This window comes from Rhinichthys klamathensis, unplaced genomic scaffold, assembly GCF_029890125.1.
Source record: "Rhinichthys klamathensis goyatoka isolate OS25496 unplaced genomic scaffold, OSU_Roscu_1.1 h1tg000444l_1, whole genome shotgun sequence".
NCBI classification, from domain to species: Eukaryota; Metazoa; Chordata; class Actinopteri; order Cypriniformes; family Leuciscidae; genus Rhinichthys; species Rhinichthys klamathensis.
The window spans coordinates 27,489-42,745 of NW_026606939.1; the positions used below are offsets into that span (position 1 = coordinate 27,489).

The window sequence follows — 15,257 nt, forward strand, 5'->3', positions numbered from 1 at the left end:
AATGACCCTGACCTGGTCATGCTCTTTGACAAGGCTAAAAATAACTAATGTTCATTACTGCCACCCAGAGCACGCGGTTGTTTAATTTGGTTTTAAATGGAGGCCGGGGGTGTAAACTTTGTGCTTTCATTGCAATCAGATTGCATTATAATGTAATGAGACAGTTCTCTCAAAACTAGCTTAATCTAGAAAGAAACACACTTGAAGTGACCGAAATGTGACGATACCTTTAAGCCTGTCTGGACTGGCCAAGCTGTTGTCCACTGTCGTCTGGTTATTCTGAAGATGCGCATCAATAACCTCTGTGGAATACAACAAGAAAAAAAATTGACATGTCTCTTCTCAAGTTGTATTATCTAACAGGATTACTAGCACACAAACTGCAAATTGTTCCTGAGTGCACAAGAATTACATCCTAGAAGTTCACCTCAAATGAATGAACACCAAAATATGTAGTGCAAAAATGCCCTGTTCAAATCAATCAATTAAAACACACACACACACACACTCCGCACACTTACCGTCAAAGTTGGACAGCTTGTTAATGGATGAGTCCACAGCTTCCTTCAGCTGCCTCACCGCTGGTTAGAAAAGAGAAATGTCATGTTAGTATAAATCTCTTTATGGTCACTAAATCAAGCCTGATGCAACTATTAAATATTTAGCATTATACATCAAATCTCAGTTATTAAAGGACACTGACGCAGCCCAACTAAATACATTATCAGCAGCAAAAAAAAAAAAACTAATTTGTAGTATTCTCCATACATACAGAACAAAGCGAAAATGACACATGAAAAGCGTCAGTGGAAGCTCATAGACCTCAGAACGCATGCTGGTGAGAGTGAAAATCCCCGGGAAAAGAGAAAATCCAGGTCAGCTGGTGGTGAAGGGAGAACAGACGGCATGCAGAGTGTTTTCGTTAAGAATCCATGTCGGGTTTGGAGAAGGATATTTACTTGTGTACAGAGAGACTTTACTTGTTACAGATTATAATTAGCTATAGACAGAGAGATTCAAGATTGTACAACAGATAGTGCCAATACTAGGGGTGTAACGAGACCCTCATGTCACGATTCGATACATATCACGATCCTGAACTCACAATACGATATTATTGCGATACTCCAAGACATATGGTAAAAGGTTAAAGATTAAAATGCTAAATTTGATATTACATTGTGTGTGTAAATGAATAGTCTTGGACTTGGTGCTGGAAACCAAAAGCACAGGACAATAGAGACACCAGAATAACAATATTCATGATTCTGAAGCTAAAAATACAGAATTATTTTAGATGAATATGATTTCACTCTGACTAGTTGTATTTAAAATATTGCAGACCACGTTTTACAGGCAACATCAGACATTTGGCATTATCAGGACCCACAAATATTCCCTCAGTGCATTATATTCAACATTATATGTAGTACTGACACTAACTCTGTAAACATGATTTTTTTTCTCGCATAGTAAATTTTATTTTGGGTGAACTAAACGCTATACATATCGTCACTAGTATCCACGATACATATTGTTGCATTTTTGTATTGCGATATATTGTGACACCCCTAGCCAATACTAAATCCTGAATGCACCGTTCTGCAATGTAGTGTAATATTTTCACATATAGTATGGCCTCTCAAACCATATTGCTTAATATACATAAAACAGCAACTATATTTTCAACTTAGCTCGAGGAAGATCAAGAAAATAGAACTAACTTGAGATGAAATACAAATCAAATCATTCACCCTTTTTTTAACTATTACAATCTTTTGGATTAATGACAAGAAAATAAGGTGGCATTTCACAAGATTTGGAACGAGGAGCTTGAAAACTACTGTCAACTACAGAGTCAACACAAACACTTTTTTTAGCTTCCAAATTACAAAATCACTTGATATAGATTGCTTATTTCTTCCCATTTTTATATATATATATTCAAATAAAATAAAAACACGAAAAAAGTTCCATTATTTTTCAACATGTCAAACACTTTAAAGTAAATTCAACCTTACAATTGGGCTCCACTATGCTAGAAAATAACCAATAATATTTTTGTAAAAATACTTGGATTTGTTATTTAAAATGGCATTCATTATTTTATTAAAATAAAGGTATGTTGTGAATATGCATCTTTAAAAAAAACGTCATCTAAATAAGTCTGCTGATCCTAATGTACAAATAACTATAATGGCTCTCGGTTTAAAATGACTCGTAGTTCAATGAGGGAGTCATTTGTGAACTCGATAACGATTCTGAATAATTCAGTTTTTCTGAGCGAGTGAGTCTGATTCAAACTCAAAGAATCTTTTTAAATACTTACTAAAAATAATCACTTTACAAGAGTCATTTGTTCACTTCGCATTTCTCGTTGCGTGTTCAGGAATCATAAATGTAATTTACAAACACTACCTCGCAAAATATTACATAAATCGCATATGAACACAGGCAAATACTATCGGCTATCGGCCAAAAGAGACTAGACTTTAAATTGGTGGCAAATGAAAAAATAACATTAGTTGCAGTCTGAGACCCTCTAGAGTTCATGTCCCTGTAAACACCTTCCTCACTTTACAGAGTAAAACAACAACGGATTCCTGCTTTAATGCTCATTATTAATAAGATTATTTATTAGTATGGTTTTGGAAGACTTTGGAAAGAATGCGGTGTACTCACATTGACACTCAATGTACTGTTGGATTAAAGTGCAGTCTCCTCCACTCTTTAAAAGAAAGTGGTCTACCAAAGAAAGAAAAACCCTCCATTAAATGAACAGCAAATGGACTAACACATCGAGGGGCATCAGATGATAATAAAACATAAGCCAGATCTACAGGATACAATACGAGACGGAACCAAACAGAGATGCAGAGGGCGGGACAAGGACACAGACGGGAGACTGCAGCTATTCGTGGACCTGCGTCTCACTGCCCTGAAGAGATTGACTGACACCTGTCATTCACCTGTCACGACTAGGACAAACACTGTGACAAAGAGGGCTGATACTGATAATCAAGGATGATGTTTTTGCAGATGATTCCACCTCTTATAAGTATCAGAAATACTGAATTTGGCGGGGAATCTCCTAAATAAAATATTCAAAATAAAAACTTGGTTTGGTAATATGTCTGTTATTTTTTATCTTATATTTTTTGAATTATTATTATTATTTTTATAGTCATATCATGGATATATATGGAAGCTTGTTTCCGCCACTGAAAATAAAATAAAAAATAATTCCGACTTTTTCTCTCACAATTGCGAGATATAAAGTCGCAATTCTGAGAAATAAAGTCGCAATTGCAAGAACTAAAGACAGAATTAAGACTTTATCTCACAATTCTGACATTTTTTCTCACAATTGCTAGTTTACATCTCGCAATTCTGACTTTATAACACATAATTGCGAGTTTGTATCTTGAAATTCTGACATCTTTTCTCCGAATTGTGAGATATAAACTCGCAATTGTGAGTTATCAGGCCAATTCTAAGGGGGAAAAAGACTCACTTTTTTCCCCTCAGAATAGTTTATATCTCACAATTCTGACTTTACAACTCACAATTTCGACTTTATATCACACAATTCTGACTTTATAACATGCAATTGCGACTATTTCACGCAATTCTGACTTTACAACACGCAATTGCGACTTTATATCTCGCAATTGCGACTTTATATCACGCAATTCTGACTTTATATCACGCAATTGTGAGAAATAAAGTCAGAATTGCGAGAAGTAAACTCGCAATTGTGAGAAAAAAAGTCCGAATTGTGAGATAAAAAGTCGCAATTACCTTTTTTATTTTTCATTCTGTGGCGGAAACAAGCTTCCATAATATAACACAATGTTTTGGCCAAATTGTGCAAACAAGCTTGTAACTATTTATAATAATAATAAAAATTGCATTTTAAATTGCAATCACAATTTTTTATCAGAACAAAAGCAATTAGATATTTCCCCCTCTGGCTGCCCTATTATAAAAGCTTGAAGTCAGTTTCCTGTACAACTATTTTGATGCAGCATAAGGCCTGACATGCACATCACTCATGGTTTAACAACCACACATTTTGACGACACCGTCTTTAAAGTTTTCCAGTAAATTTCGGGATTTCACAGGCTGATGTTCCCTACAAGGGTCTTATTGAAGAAGGAAAAAACATGCTACACTATCCTAATCATTTCTGAAGTCAGTGCGTTTCATGGAAATTAATGATGAAGGGAAAGTTCAATGAGAGGAACGTCTCAGCCAAGAGGTTTGTGTTATGTGGTACACCACATCAAGGTGAATAGCGGTTTCATTTCTGAGATGCTGCCTCATTTCTCTTCCAGAGAGTATAGTACTAGAAATGTGTTCAGGAATATAAATTTGTGATTATTGGGCTCTGTTTCAAACCCTAGTGGCCTTGCTGTGTACTGACTACACAGATTGGGTCTCATTCATGAAACATTCGTAAATATACGAGTAAATATGAGAGTGATTTGCGCGTAAAGAGACCTTCCCGAAAACTCATCTCCTGATTCACAAATACTTCGTAAACGCCAGATGTGAGAGTGAAATGTGTGTGTGTGTGTGTTAATGAATTCCAATCAGTCGTAAATGGGACGCGCGTGCACGCTCATTCTCAATTACCATAAATTCCGCCCATTAAATCCGACTGACAACTATATATGGGCATCATATTATGACACCAAACGAAGGATTTCAACATGGCTTCTCAAAAGCGAATGAAAAAGAAAAATTTCTCAGATGCAGAAATCGAAGTTTTATTATCAAAAGTTCATTCAAAACACCACATTTTATTTTCAAGCGTAGGCTACATAGTGGCGTATCAGGTCCTTAAGAAAGATTACAGATGCAGTTACTGGAGTTTCATCTGTTAATCAAACAGTCCCAGAAGTAAAAAGAAAAACCTTATGTAATTACTATATATAATATTTTTTCAAAATGCTGTGTAAATCTGTACCCGATTAAGGTGAATTAAAATGCAGCCTTAGTTATTAATGAGCAAAACGTTCGGGTGTTAAACTCACTATTTACGCGTGGCTGTGAGCAGGTGTAGATTTATTTCGTACCAACTAACATTTGGAAAATGCGAACATTTTAATGAATCCGAAAATTTACGCCAGAACCACTTTACACACGATTCACACAAATTCGTTCTGCTCGTGTTTCATGACTGAGACCCATTGTGTCCAATCTTCCAGCAGAGTTTAGTGCTGACCCTAATTAAAACATTGCCTAAATGACATTAACAATATCATCAATTAGCAGAATTAAAATGGGTCCTAACCATTCAGAACTTTATCATCAATCAAAGAAGTCTAGTACAAAATACAAATGACTAAAAAGGCCAACCAGCTCACACTAAAACTCCCTTCCTCAGAATACTTCCCTCCTATACTGATTAATTAAACAAGTACACAGGAAGAACTTAGTGACAAACGGCCAAATGAGGGGGAAAAGTTAAATAAGACTCCTAAGACTGTACACACGTGTCGACATGAACACACATGCTCAGTGGAAAAGATCAAGGCCTTCGAGACAGAAAAGGTCATAATGAAAGCAAAGCTGGACAGACAGAAAGGAAAAAGGGACAGAACAAAAAATAATAAATAGGCAACCAAAGGCGAGCTCCCATGCTGAATTAGTCAGAGGCGATGCAAGGTTAGCAGCACACTAGCAGACGCATGCGTCTCCAACTCACCTAAGCTGTTGTTTTCCTTTATGCTTTTCTCCTGCAGCTGTTCTAACCGGACTGGAAAACGACAACGAGAAGATTTTGACCAAAAAGAAAAACAAGAGCTCTATACCGACAGATGCTCCTCCTCAACCGGTTGCATCTATTTAGTTACCGTGTTATAGATGTGCACCGTTCTCAACCAAGAGTCCTGTACTGAAATACTGCATGATTGTGCATTTTACCTTGCAGGGCCGTTAGTCTCTCATTTGTGAAGTCGTTGTCCGCCTGCAGCGCTTCGATTCGAGCCTGAAGCGACTGTTCCTTCTCCTCCATCTCTTCAATCCTCAGCTGTAGCTCTTTCTTCTCATTCAGGCCTTTCTGAGTGAGCTCCTCATGTTTGCCCTCTGCCAACTAAACACAAAAGTTACGAATTTAACAGGTTTAGCCATTTAAAGGGATAGTTCACCCAAAAATGAAAACTCTGTCAGTAATTACTCTCCCTCATGTTGTTCAACCCCGTAAGACTTTCGTTCATCTTCGGAACACAAATTAAGATATTTTTGATTAAATCTGAGAGCTGGATCACTCCTCCATAGGCTTCTTAAGGGATCGAAACTGGCCGGCCCCAAAGGTTATGAAAGACATCGTTAAAATAGTCCGAGTGACTACAGCGGCTCAATCTTAAGTTTATCAAGCGACGAGAATACTTTCTGTGCGCAAAAAACAAACAAAAATAACGACTTTATTCAACTCTTCATTTCCTTCTCTGTACGGCCGTGATATTTCACGAAGTTAAACTACGCAAAGCTTCTAGATTGTACGTCACGCATCACACACATGACCAGCGTCAGCCAATAGGGAGCCTACGTGTGACGTGCAGCCTTGAAGCTTTGCGCAATATCACTACGTGAAATCTCACGGCCGTACAGAGAAGGAAATGAATAGTTGATTAAAGTCGTTATTTTTGTTTGTTTTTTTGCGCACAGAAAGTATTCTCGTCGCTTGATAAACTTAAGGTTGAGCCGCTGTAGTCACTCGGACTATTTTAACGATGTCTTTCATAACTTTTGGGCCGGCCAGTTTCGATCCCTTAAGAAGCCTATGGAGGAGTGATCCAGCTCTCAGATTTAATCAAAACTATCTTAATTTGTGTTCCGAAGATGAACGAAAGTCTTACGGGGTTGAACAACATGAGGGAGAGTAATTACTGACAGAGTTTTCATTTTGGGGTGAACTAACCCTTTAACAGGTTTAATGTGCGACAGAGGGTGGAGATAGACATGCCTTGATCTTTTCTGTGAGATCCTTGATTTCATTGACTGCTCCGTTGTATTTGTTGGCGAGTTCTCTGAGCTCTTCCTGTGTGTGTTCGTTCATCTCTCTCAGGTGCGTGCACTCGTCTTCTGTGTTACTCAAACTCCTCTGCAATACAAAAACACACAGCTGATGGAAACTTTATTTTGATAATCCACTTTAGACACACTTTGCAACTGCATGTCAACTAACTACTTTACAGTATAGACTGTTAAGGGCCGTATACACCGGGACGAATATCGGCTCGAGTTATTCGCCAGCGTTTCAATGCGTTTTTTGTGTTCACACTCAAGCGATTCTCGCTGCCGATGAGCCGAGTGAACGTGCAATTCCCTGACATTAGATGGCGCCCATTTGCTCTGCAACACCACTCCATAACAGTTCTCTTTTATCAAGATTTTTGTAGTCGCTGTCGCGTTTGTCATATAGTTCTTTATGTTCCGACACCAACGAGACCAGCAGCAGCTCTACATTCATCTTGCCTAGCATCTTCCTCGTCTTATTTCTTCCCGGCAGTGTAGACGCTACTGGGCGTATATCTTCTTCGCCGTTACGTATGTGTGCTCGGCAAGACCATTTTGTGTTTGAGCGCCCCCAAGTTGTGTTTTACTGTAACTTCAGAAGCTCCAGACACGTGAGCAAAAGCTCACGACGTTAGTCACGAGGCGTTAAACGTCGGCAAATATCGCGCGCGAAATTGGTGTGAACAGGCCCGGTGTGAACAGGCCTTTAGGTTAAGGTTAGTAGAATAAGTTGACATGTAGTTGCAACACTACTTATAGTCAGTAGAATGTCTGTTGATGGTAGGGGTGTGCGATATCACGATTTTTGATCGTGGATGATACAAATGTCTCCACAATCTGCTTTTCAAGAAATATCGTAGTATCGTGCTACAGTGAAACAGTTGGAGAACTTTACATTAGTTGGCTATTAACAAAATTTTTAAACATCCAATCCAGTATTAAGGCCAAAATAGCTCTTTCATTCTTGCATAATTAATAAATAATCCGAAACTGTAATTCTTGGCCGGATCGGGTATCGGTCAGACGAGGCCGATCCAAAACCGATATTGTGCGTTTACTATTATGTGTTATTGTTAAGCCCCACAAAAGGCACAAAAACATTATAAAGCACCATAACGTTTTCGTGCACTATATTATAAGTGTTCTGAAGCCATTCTATAGTATACTGTGAGATAGAAGTGAATATTTAAGTCATTAAATTCAAGATCACGTAAACTTTTCCCTCAGCTGCTGCTGTCAGTCATTCGCGTTCGGTCAATGTTACTATTATTTTACTTGATCTGTAGATAAAGGTCTATGATTTCGCATAAAATGACTTTATCTTGCTGGACTTTATTGCTGTACCTTAATCACTTTCTACTGGGTGTCTGTTATAAGCACTATAATTGTTCTTCATGCGCACAGTAACTGAAATTTAAAACTGTTAAAAGAAAAGGCTCAAACTATTACATAGTAGATAGATACTGTGTAATACACTACGCATCAATATGTCTTTCCTTTGTGCTTTGAACTTTTCAATCTGGACTTGAAGAGCTGCGCTTTGTGCCACACTTTATTGGAGTCTTTCATATCATAATACTTTTGCGCAATGAATTATTAATAGCCTTTCTTGTTCTGTCTTATCTATCATATGTTGCTGGCTCATTAAACAGCTGTGCTATACATTCAAAAAATGTCTTAATTTTTTTTATAGTAGGCTATATATAAAATAATTGATCTTTTTTATTTTTGTTATGAATGTATTTTACAACAATGCATAGATCAATGTGTAACGTTTTACCAGATTTAGTGCTACACTTATTGTCTCTTATTTGTTCCCCACTAAATGTTATTTTCACTAAATGTTCAGATTTTATACAATAATTGTGCACTCATGATTTTTCTAGACTAAATTTTACTGCTGAATTATCCACTAATCTAGTTTATAATAGCATTTTTGTCACAGATTATGATCATATATTTTTGGGATTTGTTGTTTTTCTTTATAATTAAGTTGTCTGTATTAAGTAGATTTAGTTTAACAGACAAAAGAGTGATTATCAGTTCAACACAAAGAGTTATAGAAATTCTTCTTAATTTTTTTTTTTGTTAAACTGCGCTGGTATCGGATCGGTTCTGAAAAAATGTTATCGGTGCATCCCTATCAATAATATATATATTTTTTTTTTTTACCTCCACCTCGGACAGTTTCCTGACCACCTCGATTTTCTCCTGAAGGACCCGCCTCAGGGACTCTTTGGCTGTCGTCTCGTAATTGTGTTTGTCCTCTGTTAAGGCTACCAGCTCCTTTCGGATACCGTCTTCTGTTTGGTTCTGAGGAGACAGCATGCAGTGACGCAACAGGAAATCTATGTCTGAGAGCACATTCAAATACTCAAAGCAGACACGGGCCTTACTTTTGAATATGCTTGCAACTGATTCCCCATCACCTCCAATCTAGAAAGTAACCGGTCTTCATCGATTAAAGCCTGTAAAGACCAATAAACAGACCTTGTTATCATATCATAAGTGTTACATATTCTTTCTGAGTGCTCCTAAACATGCCTTCAACAGTATTGAATAATTAATAATTGTCTCCTGTTTAATTGCGATGTGTGATGTACCTGCCAGCTGCTCTCTGATGCCTCCTGTGTGCTGGCCAGCAGCCTCTGCAGAGTGGCCAACTTCTGCTCCAGCATCTGCTCTCTGTGTAAGGCCTCCTGAAGGACACAAGCAGAACATCAACATTATCTGATCGCTAATATATATATATACACTTGGAGCTGGTAACCCAATGCACAGGACAATGGTGACACTACAACAAAAATATTCATGATTCTGAAGCTGAAAAAAACATTATTTTAGAAGAATATGCACTCTGTCACTGACTACATATATTTAAAATAATGTAAGCCACTTTTTACTGGTAACAAGACATTTGGCATTATCAGGACCCACAAATATTTCCCGATTGCATTATTATACAGTATATTCAACATTATATACACTACCGTTCAAAAGTTTGGGGTCAGTGAGAATTTTATTTTTATTTTTTGGAGGAAAGAAATCAATACTTTTATTTATCAAGGACAGTAAAGACATTTATAATGTTACAAAAGATTCTATTTCAAACAAATGCTGTTCTTTTGAACTTCCTATTCATCAAAGAATCCTAAAAAAAAAAAAAACTGTACAACTGACAGACCAACAACTGTTTCAACATTGATAATAATAATAAATGTTTCTTGAGCATCAAATCCTCATATTATACTGATTTGTGAAGGATCATTTGACACTGAAGACACTGACACTGGTGATGCTGAAAATTCAGCTTTGATCACAGGAATAAATTACACTTTACTATATATTCACACAGAAAACAGCTGATTTACACTGGAATAATATTTAATACTATAACTGATTTTTGTTGTATTTTTAATCAAATAAGCGCAGCCATGGATAGCAGAAGAGAATTCTTTTAAAAGTATTTAAAATCGTACCGACCCCAAACTTTTGAACGGTAGTGTATATAGTAGTTTAATGTAGTACTGACACTAAAACTCGTAATTTTAATAAGTTTTGAAAATTCGTAATTTTAAATAATTTTTTTAAATATTTTTGGAGAACTAAACAATATATATTGTCCCTATCCACGATACATAGTTGCATTTTTGTATTGCGATATACTGTGACACGATATATTGTTACACCCCTAATATATACATGTGTATATATGTATATATATATATATATATATATGTGTGTGTGTGTGTGTGTGTATGTGTGTATATATATATATATATATATATATATATATATATATATATATATATATATATATATATATATATATATATACACACATACACACACACACATAAATATATATACACACACACACACCACTGTTCAAAAGTTTGTTGGCAATAATTTATTAAAAAGAAATTAAGACTTATTTAGCAAGGACACATTCAATTAACTTTTACATTGTTACAAAAAATTCTAATAAATGCTGTTCCTTTGACCTTTCTATTAATCAAAAATCATTTCTATGAATCAACTAAATGTTTTGAACATCAGTGCAGTGTTTCCCCTACCATTGTTTTGGGGGGGGCGGGACCCCCCGCCCCCCCTAAAATGCTGACGAAATCCAGTCATAAAAAAGGAATTTAGTGTATAACGCGGAATTTCACGGAATTTGTATATTTGAGGAAAAAATAGAAAGCAGTTCAGTACACTTGAAATCAAATCGCGATGTAGACTAGTGTGTGTGAATATTAAAACACAAAGACTATTTAAATACGAATCCTGCATGTTCTGTGTGAATGAATGGTGCCGCCGAGGCACAGTTTCATTTACCATACACACACACACTGAAGCACGTGTGACGCTTGCGCTATTTTTTGGCCTATATGAAGACACAAATGCATGAACTTCCTCTCCAGGCTCTAGATCCACTCTGAAAGTCACTTCGTGATCATTTCACCGCTTAATTTGAGAAAAACTATCATTATGACAAACACACAGAAACTCAAAAGGTCTTCACGGCAACCCGTCAAAATAAAAGTTCGGTTTAACTTGACAGAAATTATATATTACTGTTGTACATTAGAATTTAGATATGTCCCAATGTAATAATACACTAACACTAATCCAAATAAATTATCATCAAAACTGAATTTAAGGAATAATCCATGTTTTAATTTTAACAGTATAGGCTAAAGCTCATTGTGCAGCAATTTCTATGACAAAAAGTTTATTTAATTTCATATGATTAAAATTGATGATAAATGATAAAATTTGTGTTTTATGTCTTCATTTTATTACCAGAAAAAAACACAACACAGAATTAGTGTGAATTTTTTTCCCATATATATATATATATAAAAAAAATGTTGTATAAGTTTATTGATTCATAATACATGATTTCAATTAATAAAAAATTTAAAATTACACCACGTATCCGTAACACGCCCGCTCCGCAACACTAGCAGTCCCCCCCACCCCCCTGAAACAAAATCGTAGGGGAAACACTGCAGTGATAATCAGAAATGTATCTTGAGCAGCATTTAGAATGATTTCTGAAGGATCATGTGCCCCTGAAGAGGGGAGTAATGATGCTGAATATTTAGCTTTGCATCACAGGAATAAATTATATTTTAAAATATATTCAAATAGAAAACAGCTATAATAAATTGTAAAAAATATTTCACAATACTACTATTTTGAATTAAATGCAACATGTATTTTATATAATAAATAAATATACATTATAATTTACTGTATTAATATATTACATTTCAAGGCCAGTACATAAAATGGACAAACATCTCATCTTTTCTCATCATTTTGATACGTAATGCCTGCAGATGGCCTGTAGAGGTCAGTGTTGTTCCATACCTGCAGGTACTGGGAGAGCTGAAACAGTTCCTGAGAATACATATTGGGTGTATTTGCGGACACCTGCATGACAGAAGGAAAAAAATAGATAAACTGTGTGCAGATTTTTTCTCTCTCACAACCTCAGGTCTGTGTACTTCAATGAAACACTAATCTATTGAGCATCTTTTCACATGTTGTCCTTGATGCATTTAACAGTACAGTCAAAAGCAGTTTTCAGTCTCACCAAAAGAGACTAAAATGACATCTTTTGAAAAGTTGAAACTTGGCAAATAACCTTGAATGAACCCAGTCGAGCTGAATAGGGGCCTTGTTCCTTATATTGTAACCACAATGTTCTAAATAGTGAAATTGTGACTCAAGATTTGCTACATTTATTGAATCCACATGATGAGACACTCCCAGAGCAGAGAGAAAGTCAGAAAGAGTATTTTTATATTGACAGCGTCAGATGCTGCCGTCAGATATAGAAGCGCTATATGCATCTGGGAATGGATGTGACATTGACAGGTCTGCATTCATGGGGGTTAGGGGGGGACGCCAGTCCATCTACACCATCTTCATTACAACAGATGGGGGCTCAGAGTGATGATGCAATGATTTACACATGCATGGTTCTGTCATCACAGATGCAGATGATGTCAAGCCCCATCAGTACACTGTTATCATTAGCTGATTGTTTTTCCTAATCCATCTGCCCGAGTTACAGTACAACCCCTGACTGAATTCGAAACACTCCCTAAAACATTCATTATTAGTTCACTTCATGGTTTTGACATTTAAAAACTGCTGTAGCGGAGTCAGAACTCAGAGGAGAACCATCGAACTCCTCCTTGCCTTGCAAAGCGTAAGAAAATTTGCTCAAAAAGTATGCATACACAAACGTTCAAATGTTTGGGATCAAATTTTTTGTTGTTTGACTGAAATTAATTATTTTATTCAGCAAGGACTCATCAAATTGCTAGTAAAAACATACAGAATGTTACAAAAGATTTCTATTTCAAATAGAATTCGTCAAAAGATCCTGAAAAAAATGATCAGTTAAAAAAAATATTAAGCACAACTATTTTTAACATTGATAATAATAAATGTTTCTTGTTCAAATCATCATATTAGAGTGCTTTCTGTAGGATCATGTGACATGAAGACTGGAGTAATGATGCTGAAAATTCAGCTTTCATCACAGGAATAAATTACATTTTACAATACATTCAAATAGAAAAAGTTATTTTAAACTAATAATATTTCACAATAATTACTCTATTTTTAATTTTGATTAAATAAATGCAGCCTTGGTGAGCAGATGAGAATTCTATCAAAAATATTTTTAACTTTTCAAACTTTTAAAAGGTATAGTGTACAACTAAAATTACACAATATAGTTATATGATGATTTGGGATGTAGTTTGACTCTAGCGTGGCTAGGATCTCATCAACATGCTATCAGTAATAGCATCTGATTCTAGATGCAACAAAGAGAAGAAGAGAACGACTTTATTAGATTTCTGTTTAAACACTAATGTGATTAAGCATGAGTATATATTTAAAACTCTTAAAGAAAGACACCTCTGTGCACTACTGGGAACGATCTGCCACACAACTATAATGTTCCCTGTTGAAGCTCCACAGAGGCATCCCACACGGAGGATGGCATGAGAGAAACGGCATTATCTAACTTCATCTGGACCACCTCCAGGATTGTTCACAAATACGCCGCATGGAAACCTCAGATAGCAGCACATAATGCTTGCTGATGTCAATTCAAGGCTTTAGCAACAGCAAGGACATGGAAATCAATGGCATTCATAACAAGCTGCTTTGAGGACAACACAGCAAAGCTGCATGCTGTTTGATATCCAAAAGACACAATTATAAAGAACATAATGATCTGGAAATCATTCATTCATGATCCAAGTTTAATCTGGACAAAAACAACCTTACATCCTGCATATGTAACGAAAGAAAACAGTCACGAGCGCTTACCTTATCAATAGCCAGTGGCAGTGGTGCTGGAACAACACTGGAAGAGAGAAAGAGAGATTGTTAATGGTTTATGGAGATATTGGGACGGATCTACTGACACTATGCATGAGGAAAGTTAGGTGCAAATATTTGCTAGCAGACTCACTCAACCAATTCAACTTTGCACTGTTAATCTTTTACAGTACAGCCTTTTTATAACTTGAAAATATTAGCACACCACATGAGATATACAGCCTAGGTTGTGTTTCATTTACCTTTTTGTGTTTTTGACTTGGTTTTAGCTTTTAACTCTCCCATCAAACCATATATAACATGTAACATTATGTAAGGTAATATCCAGTACTGTGATATTGCCAATAAAAGGAACAAGTCGACAACTCATTAAGACTATTAATCACAGACATGCTATTCATCAAAACATCAGATATCATTTAAATGATTCCAGCTATGTCACGCCACATCAGCCGTCCAGTTGGCAACGCTGAACTTAAACCCGGTTTCCCGTGCTTAAATGACGTAAATAGGCTGTGGGTTCAAAAGGTCAGCAGTGATACCGGTGGACTTTCTGCTTTAGAGAGCAAACGGGCAGAAACAGAATATGAAATTATCTCGGTCACTGAGACGTTGCGAAATGAGTCTAACTGAATGAAGTCAAGAGAAATGTCGAGAACCACATGACAATCCATGAACCCTGATCCAATCTATAAACCCTGATGAACTACTGAAAAATCTGCATAATGGCAAAACAATGGCAAAGATTTTCCAAAACATCAATCCAGGCTATTTATATGATGCAATCTTAAAGATAACAAAATAAACTTTTAACATGCATGTGTAATTGGACAAAAAATTGGGTCTCATTCATGAAA

At 36.1% G+C, this 15,257-nt stretch overlaps 1 protein-coding gene across 6 annotated transcripts in view; it reads right to left on the bottom strand.

Annotated features, from left to right (window-relative positions):
- slmapa (sarcolemma associated protein a) overlaps positions 1-15,257 on the bottom strand; it is a 69,915-nt gene that overhangs the window by 19,082 nt on the left and 35,576 nt on the right. For 3 of the 6 annotated variants that reach the window (XM_056236313.1, XM_056236319.1, XM_056236314.1), the window contains 11 exons: positions 14,389-14,425; positions 12,406-12,468; positions 9,630-9,725; positions 9,423-9,494; positions 9,199-9,339; positions 6,974-7,111; positions 5,932-6,100; positions 5,714-5,764; positions 2,683-2,745; positions 522-581; positions 228-302 (listed from right to left, as the gene is read on the bottom strand). In XM_056236313.1, coding sequence (XP_056092288.1) covers positions 228-302; positions 522-581; positions 2,683-2,745; positions 5,714-5,764; positions 5,932-6,100; positions 6,974-7,111; positions 9,199-9,339; positions 9,423-9,494; positions 9,630-9,725; positions 12,406-12,468; positions 14,389-14,425 — 965 coding nt within the window. The remainder of the gene's footprint in view (positions 1-227; positions 303-521; positions 582-2,682; positions 2,746-5,713; positions 5,765-5,931; positions 6,101-6,973; positions 7,112-9,198; positions 9,340-9,422; positions 9,495-9,629; positions 9,726-12,405; positions 12,469-14,388; positions 14,426-15,257) is intronic. The other 3 variants (XM_056236315.1, XM_056236316.1, XM_056236318.1) reach the window with 2 other exon arrangements.